This window comes from Nematocida minor (genome assembly GCF_024244105.1).
Source record: "Nematocida minor strain JUm1510 chromosome Unknown 7908, whole genome shotgun sequence".
NCBI lineage: Eukaryota > Fungi > Microsporidia > Nematocida > Nematocida minor.
Window position 1 is genome coordinate 1 of NW_026250398.1, and position 26213 is coordinate 26213.

The 26213-nt window shown below is 39.3% G+C and overlaps 10 protein-coding genes across 10 annotated transcripts; 7 read left to right on the forward strand and 3 right to left on the reverse strand.

The window, feature by feature from the left end:
• NEMIN01_0684 (uncharacterized protein) lies at positions 1–584 on the forward strand (the record flags this gene model as incomplete). The annotated part of the gene is made up of 1 exon (XM_051476626.1): positions 1–584. A coding segment is annotated over one exon (584 nt), but the record flags the coding sequence as incomplete, so codon positions are not given.
• An 823-nt stretch (positions 585–1407) lies between these two features.
• NEMIN01_0685 (uncharacterized protein) lies at positions 1408–2949 on the forward strand (the record flags this gene model as incomplete). The annotated part of the gene is made up of 1 exon (XM_051476627.1): positions 1408–2949. The coding sequence occupies one exon, from the start codon at positions 1408–1410 to the stop codon at positions 2947–2949; it is 1542 nt and encodes a 513-aa protein (XP_051332587.1).
• Positions 2950–3323: 374 nt separating this feature from the next.
• Positions 3324–4811, forward strand: NEMIN01_0686 (uncharacterized protein; the record flags this gene model as incomplete). Its single annotated transcript, XM_051476628.1, has 1 exon — positions 3324–4811. One exon carries the CDS (start codon positions 3324–3326, stop codon positions 4809–4811), a length of 1488 nt encoding a protein of 495 aa, XP_051332588.1.
• A 376-nt stretch (positions 4812–5187) lies between these two features.
• Positions 5188–6783, forward strand: NEMIN01_0687 (uncharacterized protein; the record flags this gene model as incomplete). The annotated part of the gene is made up of 1 exon (XM_051476629.1): positions 5188–6783. One exon carries the CDS (start codon positions 5188–5190, stop codon positions 6781–6783), a length of 1596 nt encoding a protein of 531 aa, XP_051332589.1.
• A 714-nt stretch (positions 6784–7497) lies between these two features.
• On the forward strand, positions 7498–12045 carry NEMIN01_0688 (uncharacterized protein; the record flags this gene model as incomplete). The annotated part of the gene is made up of 1 exon (XM_051476630.1): positions 7498–12045. One exon carries the CDS (start codon positions 7498–7500, stop codon positions 12043–12045), a length of 4548 nt encoding a protein of 1515 aa, XP_051332590.1.
• A 321-nt stretch (positions 12046–12366) lies between these two features.
• On the forward strand, positions 12367–13974 carry NEMIN01_0689 (uncharacterized protein; the record flags this gene model as incomplete). The annotated part of the gene is made up of 1 exon (XM_051476631.1): positions 12367–13974. The coding sequence occupies one exon, from the start codon at positions 12367–12369 to the stop codon at positions 13972–13974; it is 1608 nt and encodes a 535-aa protein (XP_051332591.1).
• Positions 13975–14893: 919 nt separating this feature from the next.
• Positions 14894–16552, forward strand: NEMIN01_0690 (uncharacterized protein; the record flags this gene model as incomplete). The annotated part of the gene is made up of 1 exon (XM_051476632.1): positions 14894–16552. The coding sequence occupies one exon, from the start codon at positions 14894–14896 to the stop codon at positions 16550–16552; it is 1659 nt and encodes a 552-aa protein (XP_051332592.1).
• Positions 16553–16834: 282 nt separating this feature from the next.
• NEMIN01_0691 (uncharacterized protein) lies at positions 16835–19765 on the reverse strand (the record flags this gene model as incomplete). The annotated part of the gene is made up of 1 exon (XM_051476633.1): positions 16835–19765. One exon carries the CDS (start codon positions 19763–19765, stop codon positions 16835–16837), a length of 2931 nt encoding a protein of 976 aa, XP_051332593.1.
• A 774-nt stretch (positions 19766–20539) lies between these two features.
• On the reverse strand, positions 20540–23146 carry NEMIN01_0692 (uncharacterized protein; the record flags this gene model as incomplete). The annotated part of the gene is made up of 1 exon (XM_051476634.1): positions 20540–23146. One exon carries the CDS (start codon positions 23144–23146, stop codon positions 20540–20542), a length of 2607 nt encoding a protein of 868 aa, XP_051332594.1.
• A 409-nt stretch (positions 23147–23555) lies between these two features.
• Positions 23556–26210, reverse strand: NEMIN01_0693 (uncharacterized protein; the record flags this gene model as incomplete). Its single annotated transcript, XM_051476635.1, has 1 exon — positions 23556–26210. The coding sequence occupies one exon, from the start codon at positions 26208–26210 to the stop codon at positions 23556–23558; it is 2655 nt and encodes an 884-aa protein (XP_051332595.1).
• Positions 26211–26213: the final 3 nt, after the last annotated feature.

Genomic DNA, 26213 nt, shown 5'->3' on the forward strand with positions numbered 1-26213 from the left:
ATGTAGCTAGAGGCAACGATTTAAAGGAAATAGCGAATGAAGAGTTTTCTAAACTAGCTAAGGAAATAAACGAGAAAGAGAAAATTTTGAGAGAAAAGAAAATAGAGTATGATCAAGCAGTGGAAAAAAATGATAAAGAAAGTATTACAAAATTAAGTTGCTCTATTAATAATCTGGAAAATGACCTATATTTACTAAGATATAATAGTAGAAGAGCAATTTCGAAATCGCGTGCTATTCATGCAAAATCATTTAATCCGTTAGATGAATTAAAGCCAATTCAGGAAGAGCACATACTCAAAGGGATAGAAAAATTTGGAAAAGCAAGGAAAATAGAAGTAGATGGATTAGAAGCACCGCAGGTATTGGAAGTATCTAAAGAAGAAGAGATAAAAGAAGCACCGCAGATATTGGAAGTATCTAAAGAATCAGAAGTAGTTCTAGAAGAGTCAAAGGAACTCAAGGAAAGAGAAATAATACAGATGCAGAAAACTGTAATTCTCATAGTTTTTCTTATATCTCTTATAACATCTATAGTATTTATCAGTTTTTCTAGAAATGTAGCGAAACTTGCTAATAACTAGGTGATATGAAAGTATAAAGAAATACTATACCATGCAGTGGAGTGTAGATAAGAACGCAAATAAACCTAATATGCCTCAGCTATCAATTTTGATCTAGCGCTAAATAACTCTTAATCTTATGCATACTTATACTAATATGCTATTAGTTGAGTACTGCTATCACATGCTGATACTCTGCATGCACTCTAACAGAGCTAGATTTTCATTTTAACCTTCTTACAATACTTCTTCGATGACTGTATCTTGAGTGTATTCTTGTCTTCTAAACAGCCTGCTAAACATGAATAAAAATAAAAGTAAAATAAAAAATAAAAATGTACATGCTAGTTCTATAGACTTGGTATTTATTTTATTTTGTTTTATTTTTTGTACACTATACAATTATTTAAATTAATTTATTTGCACACTGCACTCTGAGCCTGCGCATGCTGTAGCCCACTGCCATAAGTCCAGTGCAGAACAGATAGATGCACAGCAGTAATCCCACGCATCTGTCTTTGGTCTGTCTCCCTTACCGACACATACACAAGCTAGATTAGAAATAGAGTTTATGGCACATTTATTCTGCAAAGGAGAAGGACTGAGACCCAACAGATAGCTGGTATTGACAGAGAGGTGATAAACTTGTCTCTATCTCCAAGCTATATCTATCTGATCAATCACTGCACAGATATACTGGCCAATAGAGCACTGCAATTAGCTATTACCCAGTGGACCAGTCATTCACTCTTGAAATACTCAGCCAATAGCTGATAATAATGGCACCAGTAGAATAACTCAGCAAATTAAAACATTTTCTGCAATTAAAACTTTTATAACTGCCATGAAAGAAGTTAAACTAAAGTTCGATGTAGAGAGAATAGTGCAAGCATGCCAGGCCATCGAGCCCACCGATGATCTCCTGAAGTACAGCACTCCAAAAGACTACACAGATCTGATAGACCATATCTTTGATGAGAGTATCGAGATAGTAAATGATGCAGATGATAGGATAGAAAGTGATGCAAATGGTAATATAGTAAGCGATGCAGATGATGATAAAGAAAAAGGACTGGTCTTGAGCATAATTACCAATAGAGCACGAGAATACTTTGCATACAATACATACGGAGAGTCTAAAATATATAATTTATATACGTCACTACAAGATAAAAACCCAGGGAAAATAAGAGAATATTCCATCGACATAATCAATGCACTTACACAGCCAAACACATTTATATACAATCCTCAGGATGGGATACACATACAGCATAGCAGAGATATAACTCAAGAAGATGTGTACACTGGTAATAAAGCATCAGCTCTACAGCCGAGAACATGCACTTTGAAGATAGATTGCGCCAGCTTTTCGAGATTGAAAAGAATGCTGCAGCTCACGACAGAGAGCATGGACAGAGAGATTTTTTGCCGTTTTTCATACCTGCTCTTCTCAGAGCACTCAAAGAATAATCCGAGAAATAAGAACAAAGACACAAATATTTTAAAAAAATACTCGCCACAGAAAAAGAACTACTCTATAGACAACCTGTACACCCTGCAAGCAGACGATGGCACACCGCTGGTAGACTACGGGCTGATGCTTATGTACAGCAAATACTACAAGATTAAAGAGCTATGTGAAAGCGTTGAAAAGATGGAGGCTAACTCTAGTAAAAGAGAGCTGATATTTGATAAAATTGGCGATGCACTTTCTGAAGAAGAGCTGGAAATAGTCACCTCCATAATTGACAACATATATGAAATAAAAAATGAAAAGAACACACAGAAGGGCATGATTGATGCAATAGAGTACATGATAGATAATAATATCCTTCTGGGCGAAAAGGATATGCCAAAGATTCTGTATATAAACAGTGACCTAAGCAACTTTAGAGAAGACTATTTAGACAGCCATAAAGGTTTGAGGGAGAAAGTAAGTGAAGAAGATAGTCTAAATGCAGAAATAAAAGCGAAAAAAGCAGATCTAGATACTGAAGAGAATGTACTCGCACAGGCTAAGAGAGAAAAAACGAGCAAAAAAGAGATTGAAGAGCTGCAGCATTCGATTAGTAAACTAAACTACGAAATTTATTTGTTAGAGGATAAAGTAAAAAAACAAACAGTACAGCTTAGCAATGTTAATTTCAACATGCATTTCTCTGACTCCATGGAGCCAGTCCAGCAAAAGCATATTCTCAAAAAGATACAAGAAGTAGTGCTAAGAAAGAAAATAGAGCTAAAAGTAAAAAAGGTCTCCAAAACAAGACTAACTCACAGACATTTGGCTTATATTTCTATAGTGTTGCTAGTAGTGCTTATAACACTGGCAGTACTATTCTCAGGCTATATTATAGATAACAAAATAAAAGTTGGCAATAACTGACAGCCGGCTAGTGTACAAGTAAATAAACACACTTATACTTATATTTATAGAGTCTATCTGCACACTTTCATCTCTTCTCAGCAGCACTGCACAAGAGTACTTGATAGCTTGCTCATCTACTCATAAACACACTGTAGTATATGCAGTTATACTGATCAGTGTTTGTGCAGGGATATAATTAATTATTAAGTGATCTCAGTCAATCACACAATGATAATAGATAGCCAGTAGAACACTTGCTCAGCACGCGTAAATACACTATTTAGCAGTCTTCAGTGCTCAGCCAGTCAAATACTCAGCCAATGAACTGCAATAGAGACATCAATGGAATAGCTCAGCAAATTAAAACATTTTCTGCAATTAAAATTTTTACAATGAACACGAAAGAAGTTAAAATAAAAATCAACGTGGAGAAAATATTCACAGCAATTCAGAATATCAGTTCTATCGATGATCTTCTGAAGCACAGCGCTCCAAAAGGCTACATAGCTCTGATAGACCGTATATTTCATGAGAGTATAGAGATAGAAAGCGGAGCAGATAATGCTAGAGAAAAAAAGCTGATTTTGAATATACTTAGTAACAGAATTAGAGAATACTTTGCATACAGATATGGAAAATGTGATATGCGTGGCCTATACAAGGCACTGCAGGGCAAAAAAAAAGAGGAAATAAGAGAATATTCTATCAGCATAATCAATGCACTTACACAGCCAAACGCCCTCATATATAGCCCAGAGTATGGAATACACAGATGGGATGACAGGAATATACAGATAGAGGATATAGACATAGATGATGAAACACCTACTCTACATCCGAGAACATGCACTTTGAAGATAGATTGCGCCGGCTTTTCGAGACTGGAAAGCATGCTGCAGCTCACCACAGAGAGCATGGAAAAAGAGTTATTCTTCCACTTTGCAGACCTGCTGTGCACAGAGGGCAAGGAGATAGACATTCTGAAAAAGTATCTGCCAGAAAAAGAAGAGTATCACACCATAGACTACCTGTACACTCCATTCAAAGGTGGAAACACACTGCCTGTGGACTACGGTCTGCGGTTCATCCACAGAAATTACGACGAGCTTAAACAGCTAGTTGAGGAGGTTAAAGCAATGGAAGGTGCTGCTCGTAGCATAAAACAAATTACTGCCAAAATCATTGACGTAATTCCTATAGAAGATCTGGGTATAGTCACTTCCATCATCCATAATATAGATGCAATAAACAATGAAAAGAAGGCGCAAAAGAGCATGCTTGATGCAATAGAGTACATGGCAGACAATAGTGTCTTTCTGGGCGGAAAGAATAGATCAAAAGTACTGGATATACACAGTGATCTGAGCAATTTTAGAGAAGACTACATATCTGAGAGCAGAGGCCTGAAGAACATAATCATCAGAACAACAAATGGACTAAATAAGAAGTTTGGAGAGCTGCGTGATGAAGCCCAGAATAAGTCCAATGAATACGAGCAGACAGAGGAAGAAGAGAAGAGTGAAAAGGAGCTTGAAGAGTTAGAGCATTCGATTAATAGGCTCAAGTATGAGATGTATCTGTTAACGTACGAGATAAGAAAAGAAAAATCGCACCTTGACAATGCTAGGCTTCTCAAAGCAGACTTCCACTGCTTCATGAAGCCAGTTCAACATAAGCATATCCTCAAAAAGATAGGAAAAGTAGCGCTAAGAAAGAAAATAGAGCTAAGAGTAACAGAAATCTTCACCATAAGACTAACTCGCAGAAAGTTGGCTTATATTTCTATAGTGTTGACAGTAGTGCTTATAACACTAGCAATACTATTCTCAGGCTATATTCTAGATAACAAAATAAAAGTTGGCCGGATAATCAGCCGCTGAGAAACAGTGAATGATTCAAAAATAAACTAAACATACACTACACAGTCTATACCTTCATCTCTTCTCTGCAGCACTGCACAAGAGCACTCTACAATCCAGTACTGCACAAACCACCTAAAACACGCTCTAATGGCAATAACCAGTGTCTGTGCATGGATCTAATTAGTCACTGAATAATCTTGATCAAACTCACAATGATAATAGATAGCCAGTAGAACACCCGCCCAGTACATGAAAATACACTAGCTAGGGGTGCTCAGTACTCAGCCAGTCAGCTGCTCTTCAAATACTCAGCCAATGAACTGCAATAATGCACCAATGGAATAGCTCAGCAAATTAAAACATTTTTTGCAATTAAAATTTTTACAACGGACATATGAAAGAAGTCAAATTAGTGATAAACATAAAAGGAATAGTAGAGGTATGCCAAGCTATGAAAAGTATGAATGATATAAAAGCAGCTATTAAACACAAAGATAATATAAGTCAATTGACTATTCTCAAGCGCTTACTCAAAGACAATCTGAGAATAGAAAACAGTCCATATACTAATGATGATGACAATCAGTATATCATAGAAACAGCTGAAAATGAGATCTGCCAATATTTTGTATACAGATACCCAGTGTTTCCTCGGGCCATAAGTGAATTAAATGATGCAATAAAGAATGAAGAAGATGAATCGATCAGATCGCATGCCATCGAGTTGGCCAATAAAATCATGGAAATGAACCCTCTTATATATAGGATAGAGCACGGGATAAGTAGGAAGAGTGAAGCAGTAGAGGAAATAAAGTCAGATGTCAGCAATGATAAATTAGGCACCAGAACATGCACACTAGAGATCAACGATGTAAAGTTTCCCAGCTTGAAAAGGATGGCTAAGTATAGTACAGAAAGTTTGAACAGATATGTCTCACAATCTATATCTCGTTCACTAGACTCAGAAAACCTGCTTTTTTTAAACGAATCTACTCCTATAGGAGAATACCACACATTGAATGAACTGTACACTAACACATGTGAAGGCACTGATGTGCTATTGATAGAGTATGGAATGGATCTTATTCACAAAAAATACGTTGAAATTCGAGATATAGTTCAAAAGGTTATGGAAATGAAAAATAGTATGGATAAAAAGCAGTATATAATTGACCAAGTGAATGCATTATTTGCCTCTAAAGAAGACTCTAAAGCAGTCCTTTCTATTATCAAGAACATAGGACCAATTCTAATCGAAAAAGAAATACAGAAGTATATGATCAATGCAGTAGTATATATGGTAAATAACACAGATCTCTTAGGTGAAAAAGGTGCGCCAAAGACCCTAAAACTTGAAAAAGATTTGAGTAATTTTGCAAAAGACTATATAGATATTGGTGCTGTTTTAGAGAAAAAAGTGGAGACAGAAATTGATAAATTAAAAAGAGAAAAAAGAGAATTAGAAAAAGGAAAAAGAAAAGAAGAATTAGAAGCAGCAGAAAAAATAAAATTACTAGATTGGAAGCTAAAAAGAGAGAACTCACAATATGATGAGATTATTCTTCTTCAAGATAGCTTGCAGCATTTAGAAAACCTAGATCCAGCCCAAGTAAACTACTTATACAAGAAAATAGGAGAATTTTTGAAAGCAGAAAATGTGAAAGCAATAGAGCTAGAAAAGCCAGAAGAAGCAATAAAAGCACCAGAAACAAAGCTCAATGAAAAAGAACAGCCGCCATTAGAAGAACAAACACCCCCACGGCCACTACTTGATGAACAGCCAAAAACAGATATGCATGCACAAGCATCACCACTCAACAACCAGCCACCATTAGAAGAACAAGCAGCACCGCATCCAGCATCCACAAAAAGCAAGATAGTTTCAACTCTGAAGATTGTAGTGTCTGTGTTCCTAGTTGTTCTCTTTATAGTATCAACAATAGTCTTTGGCTACAGAATAGAGAACAGAATGAAAAGCACTAACAACTAGCTAACTAGTCACTATCATACAATGATCACACTGCATATTAAACACTCCTTAGAGCACTACTATTTGTGCTCTCTTGAGCTACCTATATCCCTAACTGACTATCCAGTCAACATCATGAATAAACTACACTTACTCTTCATTCTTTCTCCACTCCCAATGAGTGCATTCCTATATCAACTACTGACACCCTTCATCTTCTCCCCCTCAGCTCTGCTCTACTCTATTTCCTTTCCAAATACAAAATAAAATAAGCAAGTAAAACTCTGCAAACATGTATACTTTTATTCTCAATATTATTTATTTATTCTATTTTCTCTGTTGTGCACTTAAATACTCCGCTCACTAGCACAGAACAAACAGCAGCACTTGCGCCCAGGAGGAGCACAAAGCAGCTCTCCCATTAGAGAATGCGCATTGATTCATTGGCCTGTGCATATGTCAAATAGCCTATACCAGTGGTGCTGATCTGTGCGCTATGCTTATCTGGTCAATCAGATGCTGCTGCTAGACTAATCACTGGACAAATAAACTGATCAACGGAATACTTGATTTAATGCATGGATGATCCAATAGACAGTAGAAATCACTGCTTGATGCGCTAGCTGGACACTTCTACAGAGCTCTTCAATAAACTATGCTGAAAACCTAACCATATAAATAAAAGTAAATACTTTACTTTAAATATTTCTATAATTTAAAATTTTTATACCAGGAATGAAAGAGGTAAAACTGAAGATAAAACTAGAAGAAATACGAAAAGCATGCGAGCTTACCATAAAAACAGCAACTATCGAAAGTGCTAGTGCAAAAGACAGTTTGGATATACTAAGGAATATACTTGACAAGAATATAGAAATAGAAGGCCCGTTTAGTGAAAAAGAGAGGGAAGGCATTGAAGACATAATTAAAAATAATATGTGCCAATATTTTACATACAATACATATGGAATAAGGGCTATGGATAATTTAAATGATGCGTTAAAGTCCAAAGACGAAGCAGCAATTAGATATTGGTATATCTCTTTGTTTAATGAAATTGTAAACCCAAACTCGCTTATATACAGCCCAGAGCATGGGATATATAGACAGGTGGACAAGAATAAGGCGCTAGAAGACATAAAAATACCCAATAGCAGAGACAGCCTAGGCACTCGGAAATACACTCTGCTGATCGATAATGCAAAGTTTCTGAGCTTTGAAAGTACGCTTCAAGCTATTTCAAAAAGCCTGGAAAGAGAGTCCCACCTATACACTGCTAGGTCAATATCCTCAATGAACATAGAAAAATTAAAAAAATATTCATTGAAAAAAGCATGTCACTCCCTGAATAAGCTATACAACACTACATATAAAGATACTGGTGTACTGTTGGTAGACTACGGACTGAACCTTATCCACGAAAAGTACCACGAAATTAAAGAGCTGGCTAAGGAAACTAAAGACTTGAAATATAATGATAAAAATAGATCACTGATAGCCACAAAGCTCAGCAAAGTATTTACTGAAGAAGAAGACGTAAAAGTAGTCCTTTCCGTCATCAGAAATATAGAGAAAATCAAACATGAGAAAATGGCGCAAAAGGGCATGATCGATACAATAGAGTACATGGCGAACAACCCTAGCCTCTTGAAACAAAAGGCCAACTCGCAAAAGCTGAAGATACAAGTAGATTTGAGCAGCTTTGTGGAAGAGTATGTATCTACTGAGAGAGGCTTAAAAGAAATAGTGAATGGAAAAAAAAATAGAATAAGTAAAAGGCTAAGGGAAGAGAAAGATATGCTAGAAGTAAGGAAAAAAGATCATAGGCAAGCAATACAAAAGAGAAAAAGCAAAAAAGAGATAGAAAATGAAATATATGCACTAGAATGTGCATTTAGCAAAGAGTATATACAATTTCTTAATATTACTGACAATCTACAGCATCTATCCGATACAAGTCCAGTGCAGAAAAAGCACATAATCAAAAAGATAGAAGAGTTTGGAGAGATGCGAGGCATGGAACTAGAAATAGTAAAAGTAGAAGTACCTGAGGAAGCAGAAGTAGACGAAGTATCAGATGATGAAATAGAGGTAGATGAACTATCAGATAATGATATGGAGGTAGATGAACTAGGGAGAAAAAAAGTCTTTGCACCAGCTGTAAAAGAAGCCAAGCTGAAGATAGATGTGAGAGAGATGCTACAGCCATGTATATTTACCAATACGCCAGGCTCAAAGGTAGTTCTTGAGCACAGCGCCCCAAAAGAGTATTTTTCTATACTAGAGAACATGCTTAATGAAAACATAGAAATAGAAAGTGAGCAGTATAGTAAAAAAGAAAAAGAAAAGATTTTAAAGATACTTAAAACAAACATCAAAAAGTACTTTGCATACGATGAAAATGGATTGCGTTTTATGCGCGCTCTGTATTCTGTATTAAGGCATAGAAACGTAAGAGTGATTATAGACTGTTTTATCCGTCTAGTCAATGAAATCATAAAGCCAAACACGCTCATATACAGCCCAGAGCAAGGAATAACCCGAGAAAATGAAGTGTCATATAGCATAGGCCAAAACGATGCAGCTACTAATCTGAGCACCAGAACATACACTTTGAAGATCGATGGCACAAAGTTTGAGAGCCTGGATAGCTTGCTTGAGTCTGCGACAGAGAGTCTAGATAGAGAGGCATTCGCCTGCACTGTCAACACGATAAACCAGGTGGGCATGAACATGAATGTTCTAAAAAAATACTCCGCAGACAAAGAATACTACACGCTAGACGAGCTGTACACCAGCACATACGAAGACACTGATGTGCTGCTGGTAGACCACGGTCTAAAACTCATTAGCGAAAAACAGTCTGAGATCAGAGAGCTAGTCGAGCTGATTGAAAACAAGCCCGTTTTCAGTAGCCGCGATTCGGAGATAGTCGGAAGAATTAACAGCATATTCAGCCGCGAAGAGCTGAAAATAGCCATCTCTATTGAGAACAATCTACAACAAATCAAAGCCGAAAAGATAGCGCAAAAAGGCCTCATCAGCGCACTGAAGTGCATAGCAAATAATACTGCACTTTCAAAAGATAAAAAAAAATTAAGCACTCTGGAGATAAAAACAGACTTGAGCAATTTCTACGAAGATTATCTAAACAATGCAGAATTGCAGAGCATAACATGCAGGAAAGAACAGGTGGCTTCTGAAGAAATAGATAAACATGAAATAATTCTAGGCTATAAGAAAATAAATTATGAACAAGAAACAGAAGAAGGAAAGAAGAAAGATGCCGCTTACTCTATCAATGCTCTGGAAAGCAAAGTGTATTTACTAGAATATGATAGGCATAAAGAAATTGCTCTATTCTACGACATTAGAGACTCTAAACAGGCTTTGTCTAGCACAAGCCCAGTTCAGAAGCAGTACATGCTTAAAAAGATAGAAGAAGCTGCAAAAGCACAGAATATAAAAATAGAAAAGATAGAAGTGCCTGAAGAGAAGAAAGTGCCTGAAACAAGAAGAAGACTTACAAGAAAACTAGCTCAGACAAACATAGTAAAAAACTCTGCGCCAAATGTAAAAGAAGCCAAGCTGAAGATAAATGTGGAAGGAATACTAGACGCCTGCCAATCTAGCAAAACCATGAAAGACATGTATAAGGCTAGAGAATTTGGCTCTGACCTGGCCAATTTGACTGTGCTAAAGAACATACTTGACAGGAATATGGAAATAGAAAGCGAGAATTATAGTGAAGAAGAGAGAGAAATTCTTTTAAACACCATTAAGAATAATATATACAAATACTTTATGTATACCGACCATAGAAAAGAGACTATATGCGATTTACAAAGAGCATTGAATTCCGAAAACAGGAAAATAATTAAGTCTGCGGTTATCCCTCTAATCAAACGCCTTGGAGCGCCAAACATACTTATATACAACCCAGAGCACGGAATACGTATGCAGATAGACATGGATGAAACACCAGAAAGCATAGGCTTAATTGATCCTGATATAAGCACCAGAACATACACTCTGGAGATCGACAACACAAAGTTTGCGAGCCTGGAGAGCTTAAATTGGTCTTCCTCTGAGAGCCTGTGCAGAGAGTTTTTCTGCCTTACAAAAAATCTGTACAACTTGGGAAGTGTAAACGCTTTAAAGAAATACACATCCGAAAAAGAATACTACACGCTGGACGAGCTGTACACCAAGACATACGAAGGCACTGATGTGTCATTGATAGACTACGGACTGAATCTTATTCTGGAAAAGTACTACGAAACCGCTGTCCTAATTAAGAAGGCTAAAGAAATAGAAGCCAATTTCAATATTAACACATATAATGAAATTAAAGCAGAAATTAAGGAGCTATTTGTCCAGGAAGACTTAAAGATAGCTATCTCCACTATCAATAGCTTCGAAGAGATTCTAGAAGAGAGGGAGATATGCGAGAATATGGTTAAAGTTGTGGAATACATGACGAATAACGGAAAAGTCTTGGAACAAAGGCATAACCCGAGAAAGATGCTGGAGATAAACGCGGATTTAGATAATTTCTATGAAGACTGCATAGTTATAACATATTTGAAAGAGCTAGTAGATCAAGGGATAGATGATTTAGGTAAAAAGAGGCGTGCACTCTCTGAATCTTCCGGAATAAAAAATGCAGAGCTTAGCAGAAAGGAAGCAGAGCTAAAAGAATGGAAAGACACAGCTGATCCAAACTCACAGGACTACGAACGAATAGAAAAAGAAAAAATGGAAGAGATAGAGGCTCTGCAGTGCGATATTAACGACCTAGATAATAATCTTGAGCTGATAAATTGGGAATTAAAAAGAGAAAAATTACGAAAAGAGAACATTAATAGCACCCAAGCCAGTTTTAAATGCTTACCCAAATTACGTTCAGTCCAGAAAGAATACCTGCTCAGAAAGATGAAAAAGCTTGGAAAAACGCATGGCATGAATGTGGTAGTGGACGGAGTAGAAGAAAAATTGAAAGAGTTAAAAATATCTGACCATGCAGAATTAAATGATGCACCAGAAGAGCACCAGATAGTAGAAATGGAGGTAGACGAGGCGCCCGAAGAGAGAAAAAGCATTATTTCAAAAGAAAACCGGTCAAAGCTCCTTAGCATAGCTCTGTTATTCTTTGCTCTTATGACAGGCAAAGAGATTTTGTCTAACTTTTCAGAGTATACAACAAAGAATACTAGTGCTGATAGTGGTGGGCAGCCACCGATTAAGAAATTTAGAGACTCTGAGCCAGGCAATACTAGCTAGTTGGCCCTAAAATAAATTACACTTAATTTTAAACATTATAAAAATGCACTCTCTATCTATGCTATTTCTGTACCTGCTGCATACAAGCAGAGAGGGCTCCTCCTTCTCTACACTGTATACAACGCTGCTCTTGTCCCATTACTTCACTCTGACACTGCCATGTCATCCGCAGGCCTCTGCTAGAAAAAGAGTATTCAAACAAAGAAAACGCCACGCAATAAATTGCATTATCATGAGCATGGCTGAAAATAAAATAAACTTCTCCTCGTTTGGAAATCCTTGATTTAAAATTATTTTTGCAAGTAAACCCTCAGAATAGCAATGAAACAGGTTGAATTGCGGATAAACACTGATGGAATAGTGAAAGCATTCGAAGCCGTAAAAAGAAAGTACAACATAACCGGAGGCATGCCAAACATCAATACAATGAAATACTTGAGCGTACTGAAGGACATATTCAGCGAGAACCTTGAGCTAGAAAGCGTGCACAGCGACGAAGAAAAGAAAGACATTCTAGACATAGTTACGAACAGCATCTATCTGTACTTTATCGATATCAACTGCGGAATGTTTAATCTATATAACCTGCACTTTGCGCCATATCGCAGCGACATAAACGCAGTTAAATCCTCCTGCATTAACATAGCCAACGATGTCATAAACCCAAACCCGTTCATATACAGCTCCACCCACGGAATCTGTAGAACAGACAGCGCGCTCGGCAATGCCAGCGAAGACACGAGCCCTCGGACATGCACTCTGGAGATTGACGATGCAGCCTTTTCAGGCCTGAAAGGTCTCCTCCGGTTTACTTCAGAGAGCCTGGACAGACACCTCTCCATAAGCTACATATTCAGCCTACTGGCCTCGGAGGGCATGGATATCATAAAAGACTTCTCTCCCGTAGAAAGATACTACACGCTGCGCCAGCTGTACACCATCAGAGAAAAAGAGAGCGGAGCACCGCTGGTGGACTACGGGCTGAAGGTTTTGCACAGAAAGTATCACAAAATTGCTGACCTGATTGAGAAAATTAAAGAAAGAGAAAATAGTGCTAACAATGAGCTGGACATAACCGGGGAAATCACTGAGATATTCGCTCCTGGGGAGCTAGAAGTAGTCATCTCTATCAGCGAGAATCTAGCAATGATCGACGGAGAGAAAAGAACACACAGCCAGATTCTCAGCGCGCTGGAGTACATGGCAAAGAACACTGCAATACTGAAAGAAAGAGACAATGGGCCAAACACTCTGAAGATAAAGCCTGATCTAAGCAATTTCTATAGAAACTATGTAGCTGACGGGAGCATAGAGAGAATAGCACACGAAAGAAAAAACAATCTGAGTGCAGAAATAAAAAGGAAAAAAGAGGCTCTAGAAAAAGAAAAAATAAGCTATGATCTAGCAAAAGAACAGAAGAGCGAAGAGGAAAGAGAAAGCATGAGGAGTTCTATCCGCAAGCTGGAAGAGGATGTGTATTTTCTGGAGTTTGACGAAAGAAAAGAGGACGTACGGCTTAGAAACATGAAGGAGCTGTTTCGCAGCTTGCTATACTATCTGCCCGAAATAGCCCCATTCCAGCGCGAATACATGCTCAAAAAGATAAAAGAATTTGCAAAGGCACTGAACGTAGAGGTCGAACTAGCAGACGGAGTGAATAAAATGGTTAAAGAAGTAGAGATAGTCAAAGCACCAGAAGAACACCAAGTGCTGCAAATGAATAAAGCACCAGAAGAACACCAAGTGCTGCAAATAGATGAAGCACCTAAAGAAATAGAATCTCTCTCAATAAAACCAAAGGCCAAAAAAGGTATGTTTAGAGTATTAGCACCCTGCGTTGCTCTTGTAGCAGCACCTGTGTTGTTTTTCAGCCACCACTCAAAAAGTAAAACAAAGAATGCTACTAGAAACAGTAATTTTGAGCTGTGACAAGGCATCAGGTCATGATAGCAACTAATTAATAAAGATGAGTAAGTTCAAACATTATAACTGGTTTGTTGTGTGCTATTCTCTAGGTTGTTTATATCTTCATGAAGTAAGAGGTAGCGATAGAACCTTACAAAACTCGCATTGCAGCTAAATTCCCAAGTGTATGTTTTCCTTTGAGTAGTTTAGCTATGACAATAAAAATAAAATATACTTGAATAGAATGGTGTATACTTATTTATTTTTTTAGTGCTTTTCTTTTGTTTACATATAGCTACAACACATATACCAGGAAAACACAATTAAACACAATAGATATAAGCCAATGCCATAGAAACAGCGACACAGCATTGCACTTATTCTAGCACAAGATAACCAGTGAATCAGTCAGCCAGCCAAGATGCATCAGCGTGAATAGAACAATAAACAGTCTAGCATCACCACACAAGAAGAGAGGAAGAAAGAAAAGGCGTGCGGCCATATGCTCGCGTTCACACCAGATCCCGTTTGATCTCTGAAGTTAAGCGCGTGACAGCTTTGATAGTACTGCGATGGGAGACCGCGTGGGAACACAGAGTGCTGCACTTTTTGTCTGGCTCTGCATAAGAAGAACAGTGAGCTTGATACCCTAGCACAACTTCTACGCTTCTTCTAGCTGTGCTTCTGTATTCTATATAACTCATTGGGTGAAAATAGCTGTAGCAGGAGCCAGTAAACAGACCAATGTGTCCGAGAAGTAAGTTTGGCTTAGGAATGCCAAGCAGCTCCTTCTTCCCCTAGCCACTTGCAGCTTTGCACAAAGAATTTAATTGGATGCTCTCACAAGATTAATTAATTCTACCAATTACCGCAAAAATATAACCAATTGCATCAGCAGACACAAATTAAATTATTTTCAGCAGTTAAATTTTTTACAACGATCATGAGAGAAGTTAAATTGAAGATAAACCCAAAAGAAATACTAGAGGCATACCGAGCCATTAGCAATAAAGACTCGAAAATATCCCTCAAACACCCAAACATCATAGAGTATTTGACCGTGATAAAGAATATACTTGGCGGTAGCAGTCTGGAAATAGAAAGCAATCATACTGCTGAAGAAAAGGAAGAGATTTTGGAGATATTTAAGAACGATGTCTGGTACTACTTTATGTGCAGCAAAGATCAATATGTAAAAGATACTATCTTTGGCTTACATAAAGCTCTGATGGAAAGAAAAAAAAGAGAACTAGCTAAACAGAATAAACACTCTTTATTTGGAGAAGAAGAGATAAAAACTCAGTATGAGACTATCAGATTTATCAATAAACTTATAGAGATAAATCCAGCTATATTCAACAAAGAGCATGGCATGGATGTGCAGTTTGATAAAAGCATAAAAGCTGACTATATAAACCCAAATATTACGGATCCTGATCTAAGCACTAAGTCCTACACGATAAGAATTGATGGCACAAAGTTTTCGAGCTTAAAAAATCTCCTTAGATCTACCCAGGAAACTATAATCCAAGAAGTTTTCTTTTCTATTTCTGACCCAAAACCTCCATTGGACATAGACACTTTATACAGACACTCATCTGCAAAAGAACACTACACTCTAGACAAGCTGTACACAAATACACATGATGAGACAGGCATGCTTCTGGTAGACCACGGGCTGAATCTTATTTTCGAGAAGTACTATGAAATCGTGGAATTAGTTGACCAAGTTAAGCCAGCAAAAGACAGTGCGAGTAACCTACTAGAGATCACTGCTAAAATTAATGAATTGTTTTTTGCAAAAGACTTGAAAATAGTTACGTCTGTCATCAAGAGTATGAAGGAAATTAGAAAGGAAAAAGAAGTGCACAGCTGCATATTCAAAGCATTGGAATACATGGCAAACAACCCCCCGCTCTTGAACGCAAATGACGGGTCAAACACAGTGCAGATAGACAAAGATCTAAGCAATTTCAATACAAACTATATAACCCGAGATTATACAGGCTTACACCAAACAGTAAGTGACAAAAGAGATGAATTGCGCATACAAATAAACTCAATGCATACAGATGCATTAAACAAAGTAGAAGAGTATTTTAGACGGAAAGATATTTTTGATCTCTGGGAATGTAAAGATGGGGAAGATGTTCAGAAATTCACACAGGAAAAAGAAAAAGAGGCAGGAGAGTTAAAAATATTGGACCGTGAAATTAATACTCTACATAAAAAAAGATATCTACTAGAATGCAAGCTGAAAGAAGAAGATTTACAACACTCTAATGTTCTAAATCTTGTAAGAAACTTGCAAAAATTACTCTCTGAAATAACATTACCCCAGAAGGAATATATAGCCAAAAAGATGGAAAAATTTGAAGAAATGAAAAATATGGAACCAGAAGAAGAAGTAAATGACATGATATTTCAGGAAGAGCCAAGATTTGAGGAAGCAGAGAAAGGAACAGGCTTCTTCTCAATGGACCCTACCCCACAGAACATACTTAAAATGTTTGCAATAGCTGCTGTTTTTATAGCAACATCGATACTACTGTGCGTCAGCCAGTCAAAGGACGGAATAATGAAGCTTCTCAGAAATGAATAGCAGCCATTCCTACTGCGAGAAACAGCCTATGAAACATAAAAAATAGAACCTGTGATATACTGAGCCATCTGCTCCCAAACACGCTTTATTGCAGGATCATGAAAGCATGAACGAGTCTTGTCCATAAAACATAAATTTACAGGCTCTCTGAATAGCTTATATCACTGTCACTGTGCGGTAATAACCTGGTGTAATGACAAACACTTCTCGGTTATACTACAAATAAATCCACAGATTAGCAGTAACTGCATTTAAAATGATAGAGCTAGATAAGAAAATTGTTTATTCTTTGTCTTCTTGTGCTATTTTTGCATACTTATACGCTGAAGTGAAGACGTCAAGAATCTCGTTGTGTGCTCCTAGGTTAGACTTGCTTTTGTTCACATTGCGGAAAACGATGAGCTCTGTCTGCAGGTCTGGCCTTTTGGAAAGCAGTGCACAGAGCTCTTTGTACAGCTCTTTTATTTTCCTCTTGACCATTCCTTTTTTCACAGTTTCTGACTTCTTCTGCAGTATTTCCTTCTTTGTATCTGTTTTCGTATTCAACTTCCCCAGAGCCTTCTGTTTGTTCTCTATCGCTTTTAATCTGTGCTCTTCTTTATAAATCTTCGTCCTAATTATCTTCAGCTCTCCTTGAGATACAAACGACCTATAAAATTTCCTGTTTCCCAGAAGATTAAATATTGTCTGTGCTTCCCATTCCGATGCCTTTGGTGCTTTGTCTGATGCGCAGTTATTGCGCAGCCAGAAGCCCTGCAACTCGCTGTCCTGGTAGTACTCTCTTGACTCTATTGCATCAATAAAAGCATGAAACTCTTTTTCGTTCCTCTCTTCCATAAAGCTCTTACTGGGCACACAGTGTGTGTATGCATCTACACTGCTCTCCATTTTTGCATGCCACGCAGCCTGCACTATGTTCTCTCCCTGCTTAGTCAGCCCACACTCCATGATGTAGCAGTCTGCACTTTCCTTCTTTTCTGTATTGTCCGTTATATATAGATTGCTGTAGTATCCATGCACATCTGAGCATTTTTCGTCTTTGTACTTGCTGCTGTACGTATACACATCAGGCTCTCTGTCCTCAAAGTCTATTGAGAACATCTCTGCATGCTCGCCCGTCTTGTCAAAGGGCCCGAGCTCCACAGCCGACCGCATCAGAGGAGTCAGGAAAAGAGGAATGCCTATGCTGCTCTTGCTTTGGGGGCGCAGCGGCCTGAGCTCTGCAAATGTAAGCCCTGTTTCTTCCAAATTTTCCTCAATGTGGTAAAACACCACCTTGTACTCTTCTAGGTCCTGCACTGTCATATCCCTATCCTTCTTATCTATATACGACCACAGCCTAGTTCCCTTTCTTACCTTAAATGGATGCACAAGAGCCTGCCTTTTCTCCATGGCGTAGAGATCTTCAATGTACTTTACTATGGCATCAACTGTGTGCAGATAGTGCTCTTTTCCGCCATTGTCTACGTACATAGGCATGCACAGCCTCCTAGTCTGTTTTGTGGCATTGTTCACGTATAGCACATGGTAGTGTGCACATACGCCGGATGAAATGCCCCATTTGTTCTCTTTGCACGAATAATCTGAAGAGAGAACTCTTTTATTGCTCTCCGTTGGGGCTATATCTACCTCTATCTCGCTCCTCATATACTTCTGGTTCGCTATTATGCACTTGCCCACAAGAACGTGCTGAGTTTTTCTGTCAACCATGTCTGCTTTCTCATAGAAATTGGCAAGAAGCACGTACATGTTTCTGTAGAGCTCAGAAGCTGTCAGCTTTTCCATCACTTCTTCAGTGTGCATATCTGCAAACACACTGTAGAGCTCTTCGTATACTGTAATATCTATCTTTTCTGCTGCATGCATGTACGCTATCTCCTGTATTTTAAATAGAAGCCAGCGGTTCTCTTTGCTCGCATCGGAGTCATCTAACGCTCCAATCTGCTCTATAAACTCTGAGCTGATGTTGGAAAAGTCTGTGTACACCTCAGGCAGCACCAGCACCATCCGCACTGCACAGGCTAGCGCATGGTACTTCTTGTCCATCTGGCTAAATATCCTGTCCTCTTCTGGGCTGTAGCTGTTTAGCTCAAGGTCTTCCCGCATGTAGATGTCTCCAAGAGTCTCATTGCACCTGAACAGACAGTTTTCATTGCCGCTTCTTATCGGCCTGTGCTTTTGTATGTACTCTATCAGGTCATTAACTGCTCCCGGGTAGTATCCCTTCAGGCCCTCCAGTATTTTCCTGTATTTGCCATTCTTCAGCAGCTCCTGCAGCCCAAAAAGAGCCTTGTATCTTGTGTTTATAGTTGTAGTCACGTATGCAATGAAGTACCACAGCGCATTCTTCTCTGTCTCTGGCACAGGCTGTGCAGAAAAGCTTTGAATGTCTTTTTGGAGCTTTTCTTGATAGGCTGGTGCTTTTACTTTCTTGCGCATATTTTTTTCGTTGATGTTATGTCTGTATATTGTCTTTTTCTTCAGTCTGTACCCTTTTCTTCGCGTATTCCTGAATTTTGTACCATCATCGCATGGCTCAGCATCAAGGCCAATGTGTTCGTCATCATCTGTTGTTATGTGCTGTACAGATTGTCTGTGCTGGACTGCACATCTTTTATTTCTGGGCTTTCTTTTAACTTTTCTCTCCTCCAATAGATCATTGCTTTTCTTTCTTTTTTTCCCTATTCTCAGCTTGGCACCACTGTCTTCTGCCCCTTTAAGAAAGCTTCCACTGGTACTCGCTATTTCTGGGCTGTGTCCAGAGTGTTCAGGCAAATTGTAGCACTGTGCCATACTCTCCACTGTTCTGAATGTGTCGAGCCCGTTCCAGATAGAAACATCTTTGTCTAGATTCATAAAATCAAGATCTAAACTTTCATCTTTTAATTCATACTCGCTTCCCAACGTGCTAAGTGTGCTGGACATCTCTTCATTGAAAATATCCTCTCCTGTCTCTGGCTGTGCAGTGTACTGTTCTTCTCTGATATAGTGGCTCTCCATTCCATCCCTAGCTAATTCTGCATCCATAAGTAAATTGGCAGAAGAAAGGTACAGATCCCCCACTATTTCCATTCCTTTATCTTTGTCTTCTCCTGGCCCAGTGTAGTCTCTTATCTCTTTGCTAAAAGCATCTTCGCTTCCTCTGCACCTCATGGCAAGTAGAGCGAGCAGCATACCTGAATTCAGTAATTGCCTTATTTTCCAGTTTTTCATACTAAAAAAATCATTTTTTCTATTTACGGCTTTTAGTTGCGATGAGGCTCTTTTCTTTTGCTGCATTGCAAACTATCTAATATATTTATTGCATGGTCCTCCTGTAGCCCATACCACATGGCTATCTGACTCTCCAGCACAGCTGAGCCAATCTCGCAGCTGGCCTCTTCTGTTTCTCCTCTCATTTACTCTTAGCATCTCTATTGGCCAGATGATTATTTTTTCTTCCGCTCAGAGAAAATAACCTAAGAAAATCACAGAGCCAAAATCAAAACATATTCTCGAGTCACCTTCTCTGTACCTTACACAATACTGCAGTTCCCATCTTTATCCTTAGCTCTCCTGTTTAAATCCATTAAGCTCTATACACCTCTACAGGAAGACAGAGCACACATACTTAGCATAGCATGCAGCAGCATTCAATCTCTACCCCATTTTGGGTTGTTCTCGTATTGTTTTGTATCTCTGCCCTTCTTTTTTCTGTCTGGATATAAAGTAAAACTCTGCTAAAATAAAACAAGTAATATAACAAGAACACAAGACGTATACATTTTTATTCTTGAAAATAATAATTTATTTTATTTATTTGCTTTATTGCATACATTGTGTCCATTAAAACTAAACACACCAGAAATACACTGCTCTGTGACTTGCCTATCAAGAGATGCACCCTAATCACTGCTTCATGGGCTATTATATGCAGCACACCACCACGCATGCTACTAAACAAGAGAAGTACTTACAATAAAGCCATATGAGTTTGGAAAACGTTGTTTATTCGCTGCTGTTGCCCTTTTTGCGGTTGTATCTGTGGATAAACAGATCAAGAATCTCGTTGTGGAAGGTCAGGTTGGACCTGCTCTTGTTTACATTTCGAAAAACTATAAGCTCTGATTGTATGCTTGGCTTTTTAGATAGCTTTCTGTACAGCTTTTGAAGCGCCTTTTCTAGACCTTTTCGCGCAGAGAGTTTTGCAACGCATGCTGCATTCTTTTCCAGCTGCACCTTCTTCGAGTCTGTTTTTTCTTTACGCCCCAAGCTTGTCTGTCTCTCTTCTGCGTTTTCTAGCTTTTTTCTGGCAGTATGCACATCTAAATAGACTTTGTGCAGGCTTTCCTTGATGGCCTTGTCTTTATTCTGGCAGTATATTGTCCAGCTGAATATCCTCTGTTTTTTAACAAATAGCTCACTCTCTGGCTTATAGCCCTTGCCGCCCACCCAAAAGCCCTGCAAATTGCTGTCTTTGTTGTACTCTCTGGACTCTAGAGCCGCGATAAAATCACTGAACTTTTCTGCGTTTTCTTCTTTTGTAAAGCTTTTATCAAGCACGCAGTGAGAGTACTCGTCCATGCTGCTTGGTATTTTCGCATACCACACAGCCTTGACTGTGCCGTCTGCCTGTCTTGCAGTCTTGCAGTCCATGATGTAGCAGTCGAGACTCTCTTTCTTCTCCCCGTCAGGCAGTATGTACAGGTTGCTGTAGTAGTTGTGCATATCTGAGAATATATTTTTTTTGTACTTCTCTTCATACTTATACACACTTGGCACTTTGTTCTCAAACTCCAGTGAGTGCAAAACCTCGTGCTTTTCCTCCATGCTAAAAGGCCCAAGATTTATCGCATTCTGCACTAGCGGAGTGAGGAACAGAGGGATGCATATGCTGTCTTCGTCAAGGGGGTGCAGAGGCCAGAACTTTGCAAACGTAAACCCTGCGGCCTCCATGCCCTTCTCAATGAGATAGAACACCACCTCGTACTCCTCCAGGTCTTTCATTGTTTTGTCTCTCTCCTGCTTCCCGATGTGCGACCACTTTCGAGACCCTTTTTTTGTCTTGAACGGGTGCACATCGTACAGGTATTCGTCTATCTTGTACAGCTCCTCTATGTGCTTTGCTATGTCGTTGAGCGTGTGCAGGTAGTGCTCTTCTTCGCTGCCTTTTTCTTTGTGTATGGGCATGCACAGCATTTTGGGCTGGTGTATCAGGCCGTCCATATAGTACACGTGGTAGTGCCTATGCACATCGAGTGAAATGCTCCACCTGTTCTCTTCTGGCGAATAATCTGAGCTTAAAACTCTTTTGGGCAAGCCTCTTCTTTTTGTATCCGCTGTTACTTCGCATCTCGTGTGGCTTTTGTTTTCTACTATGCACTTTCCTGTGAGAATATAGTCATTTTCATCGATCACCTCCACTTTTTCGTAGAAGTTGCCAAGAACTGCATACATTTTCCTGTACACCTCAGCAACTGCTAGCTCTTCCAGGCTTCCCTCCCCGTACGCACTTTCAAGAGCGCTGTAGAGCTCTTCATACACGCGGTCGTTTATTTTCTCTTTGGCGCACATGTGTGCTAGTCTGTGTATTTTCAAAAGAACCTGCTGGTGCTGCTCGTTTATAACGGCATCTGCAGAGAGTCTAGTTCTTTTTATAAACTCTGCATTGATGTTGTAGAAGTCCTCGAAGACCTCAGGCAGTGCTAGGACCATGCATGCTGCGTATGCTACAGCAGAGTACTGGCTGTCTATCTTGTGAATGCTTTTCTGATTTTCCAGCATTCTGTAGTTTATATCGTAGTAGTTGCGCATGTAGACGTCCCCTATCCTCTCTTTCCACTCAGTTGGAGGGTCATCTCTGCTAATTCGCATAGGCTGGTGCGCTTCTACATACCTGAGCAAGTCGTCGAACACCCTGGGATAGTACCCCTGCAGGCTCTCCAGGATCTGCCTGCATCTATCAGTCTTTTTTTCCCTAATGATCATATTCAGCCCAAAAAGATCTTTGTGCTTTGTGATAATGTTTGTGGTCCTGCTTCCGATGAAGTACCACAGAGCACTCTTATCTATTGACGAGGCAAAGTGTGTGAAAAAGGCCTCAATGTCTTTTCTGAGGCTTTTCTCGTATGTTTCGTTAGTGACCTGCAGGCTGAGATTCTTATTTAGGTTTCTGTGGTCGCATATTGACGTGCTGTTCACCTTGCTGCCCCTTCTCTTTAGATTTGTCAGTCTGATATCGCCCCACATCTTACTGTTGAGCTCTTCTATGCCTTTTCTTTTTCTCTTTGGTATAGGAGGCTGCAAAGACAGCTCGTCTTCGTCTGCTGCGTCTTCCGCTTCTACTCCATTTCCGATCTCTTCAGTCTGATATAGATTATGTGGGTTTTCCAGCAGGGCACCTCCTTGCTGTTCTCTCGTGTTCCCCGATACTGGCTGCAAAGTATAGTAGGTATGTGTGTTACTCATTTCGCTTGTGCTTCTTTTTACGCCCGCAGACGCCAACCTGCCTAGGTCCTTTTCATTGAAATTGCCACTGCTTCCTCTGCACCCTGTGAAAAAAGAAAGAAGTGCTGCACCTGCACCTAGTATTTTTCTTATTTCCTGACTTTTCATGCTAAAAAAATCATTTTTTCTATTTATGGTTTTCAGTTAGGCTACTTTAGATTAAAAAGCTACTAGGACAGCAAAACATTTTCCTCATTCTCCTCTGCATACTTCTCATGTTATTCTCGCTTATGACCAGCTCCTATGCCTTAGTTACACATTTTCAGATTATATGCATACATTCAGATGCACCCATTTAAGATGCCAATATGTTTACGGCCCTGCCGGGCACAAAAGAACAGCAATATAAAGAAAAAGAGTAGTGCCAATGCTCTCTTTATTTCCTGTGGTTTAAAATTAAACTATAATGCTTATGCCTAAAAGTGCTAAAATTTTATTTCTTCTCTTATATCCAAACTAAATACTAGAACAGGCCAACAGATAAGAATTCCTGGGCCATTCTCAAATTATATTCAGGTTATATTCGCACAACTCGAATTAAAATGTCAAGCAGCTCGTTGTGTGCATGCAGCTGAGACTTTTTCTGGTTGATATTTCGGAAGACTAAAAAATCTGCCCCTGTATCCGAGACCTTCAGCTTTTTGCACGGCTTCTCAGACAGCTTTTTCTGCAGATTTTTCAGGTTTTTGCTGTAATAGGACTTTATTGTAATTGCTGCTCTCTTTCTTCGGCCTGCTTCGGGCGTATCGGTAGATTTGCTTATTGGCCCCAAGTTCTCCTGAAAGACTTCTGCCTCCTCAATTCTTTTTTCCTCTTTCTTGATGTTTAGATTGATGCACTCTAGCTGCTCTTTAGATATGCTCTCTTCCATCTTCCAGTCTGCTACCCATGTATGTATTATCTTTGCCTGGCTCTCTACCTCACTGCCATCCTCTGTGCTGATACTGCCTAGCCAAAATGCTTGCAGCTCGCTGTGCTTTCCATACTCTTTTGAATCTACTGTGTTGATAAACGTGCTAAACTTCTCTGTGTTTTCTTTTTTGTAGAAAGCCTTGTCCAAGACACAGTGTGTGTACTCATCCATGCTGCTTGGCGTCCTTGTATACCACACAGCCTTAATAGTCCCATCTGATTCTCTGGCGGAGCTGCAGTTCATGGAGTAGCACTCTGTGCCTCTTCTTTCCCATTCGTATAAAGGTATGCTTAAATTTCTATAGTAGCTGTGCATATCAGAGAAGCTCATGGCTGCATACATGCTGCTGTACTTGTATATGCTGGGTGCTATGTCCTTAAACTCCAGCAGATCTATCTCTTTGTGCTCTCCTACCATAATAAAAGGCCCAATGTCTATGCCTATTCGCATAAGAGGGTTGAGGAAGAGTGGAACGCAAATGGCATCTTCATTATAGGGGTGCCAAGGTACAAACTGTGCAAATGTAAGCCTAGATATGCTTACGTCTTCCTCAATGTGGTAGAATACCACCTCGTACCCTTCCAGCTCTTTCACTGTTTTGTTTCTCTCTTCTTTTTCTTTGATGTATGACCACTTTCTGCTTTTTTTGTTCACTTTGAAGGGGTGAATAACATCTGCATACTTCTCTATTCCATACAGTGTCTTTATGTACTCTACTATCTCGCTGACTGTGTGTAGATAGTGCTCTTCTTCGCTGCCATCCTCCTTATATATGGGCATGCAGAGCATCTTAATTTGGCCCAATGCGTTGTCCACATAGTACACGTGGTAGTGTGCATTCACGTTTGGTGCAACACTCCAGCTGTGCTTCTCAAGTGAATACCTAGAGATTGCCACTCTTTTATCCAGGTCTTCAGGTGCCATGGTTACTGTCATCTCACACTTCATGCACTTCTGGTTCTTTATTACACACTTTCCTGCTAGAACATAGTTAGCCTTTTTGTCAACCACTTCCGCATTTTCATAGAACTTGGCAAGAAGAGTGTATATCTCTCTATACAGTTCAGCAGATGTGGATTCTTCTATTCCTCTCCCCATATACGTACTTTTAAGAGTGTTGTAAAAGTCAATGTACATTTTCTTGCTTTGTTTTTTTGCTCTGTGCGCACCCACCAGTTTGTGCATGCCCAGCAAAACTTGTCTGTTCTCTTGGTTTACATCTGAGTCATTGGAGGTGTTATGTCTTTCTATAAAATCCTCGGTAATGCTGTAGAAGTCTTGGTAGACTTCAGGCAGTATCATGATCATGCGCACTGCATAGGCCAGTGCATGGTACTTCTGCTCTAACTGCATGAGGTCTTCCTGCTCCTTGCTCAGGCAGTAGTTCAGATCAAGATGCTTTTGCATGTAGATATCCCCCACTGTTTGGTTCCATGCGGTTAAAGTAGTATTTTTACTAACTTTGATTGGCTCGTTCTTTTTTATATACGCTATCATATCATCAATTACGCCGGGATAGTATCCGTCAAGACTCTCTAGCATTTCGCTGGTTATCTCATCTTCGGCATTCTCAATGAGAGTCTTCAGCCCAAAAAGGTCTTTGTATCTTCTATTTGTAGATTTGCATCTGCTTGCAATAAAGCACGAAAAAGCATTCTTCTTTACATAAGGCTTAACATTGTTCAAGAAGTCCATGAGGTCGTTCTTAAGCTCTATTTGGTACGACTCTTCTTCCACCTCCCTGATTATTCTGCTGTCAGGGTAGACATTTCTGTATACTGTTTTGTGGTCTATCTTGTACCCCCTTCTTCTCATATTTCCCAGTCTGCTATTGTTCCACAGGTTGATTAAGCGCTTCTCTTTTCTCTCCATTGCCTCCTTCCCGCCCACAAAATACTGCAGAACTGGGCTCTGCACAGATATGTCTTTATACTCTGTTGTATCTTCAATTTTCTGCTGCAGATGCAACACGTTTTCTATTTGCTCTACTGGAGTCTCTTCCTCTTCCCGAGGTCTCTTATTTAGCTGAGATCCAAGATAATCGTAGACAGCTGATAAAACGTCTATTTTGCTTAACCTGTCTATTATATCCATGCTGTCTGTTTCGTGCACTTCGTCTATTTTTCTTTTTCTATCAATAGACGCCCATTCTCGCACACCCTTACCATCGAAATTATCACTGCTTCCTCTGCACCCTGTGAAAAAAGAAAGAAGCGCAGCACCTGCACCTAACAACTTCCTTATTTCCTGATTTTTCATGCT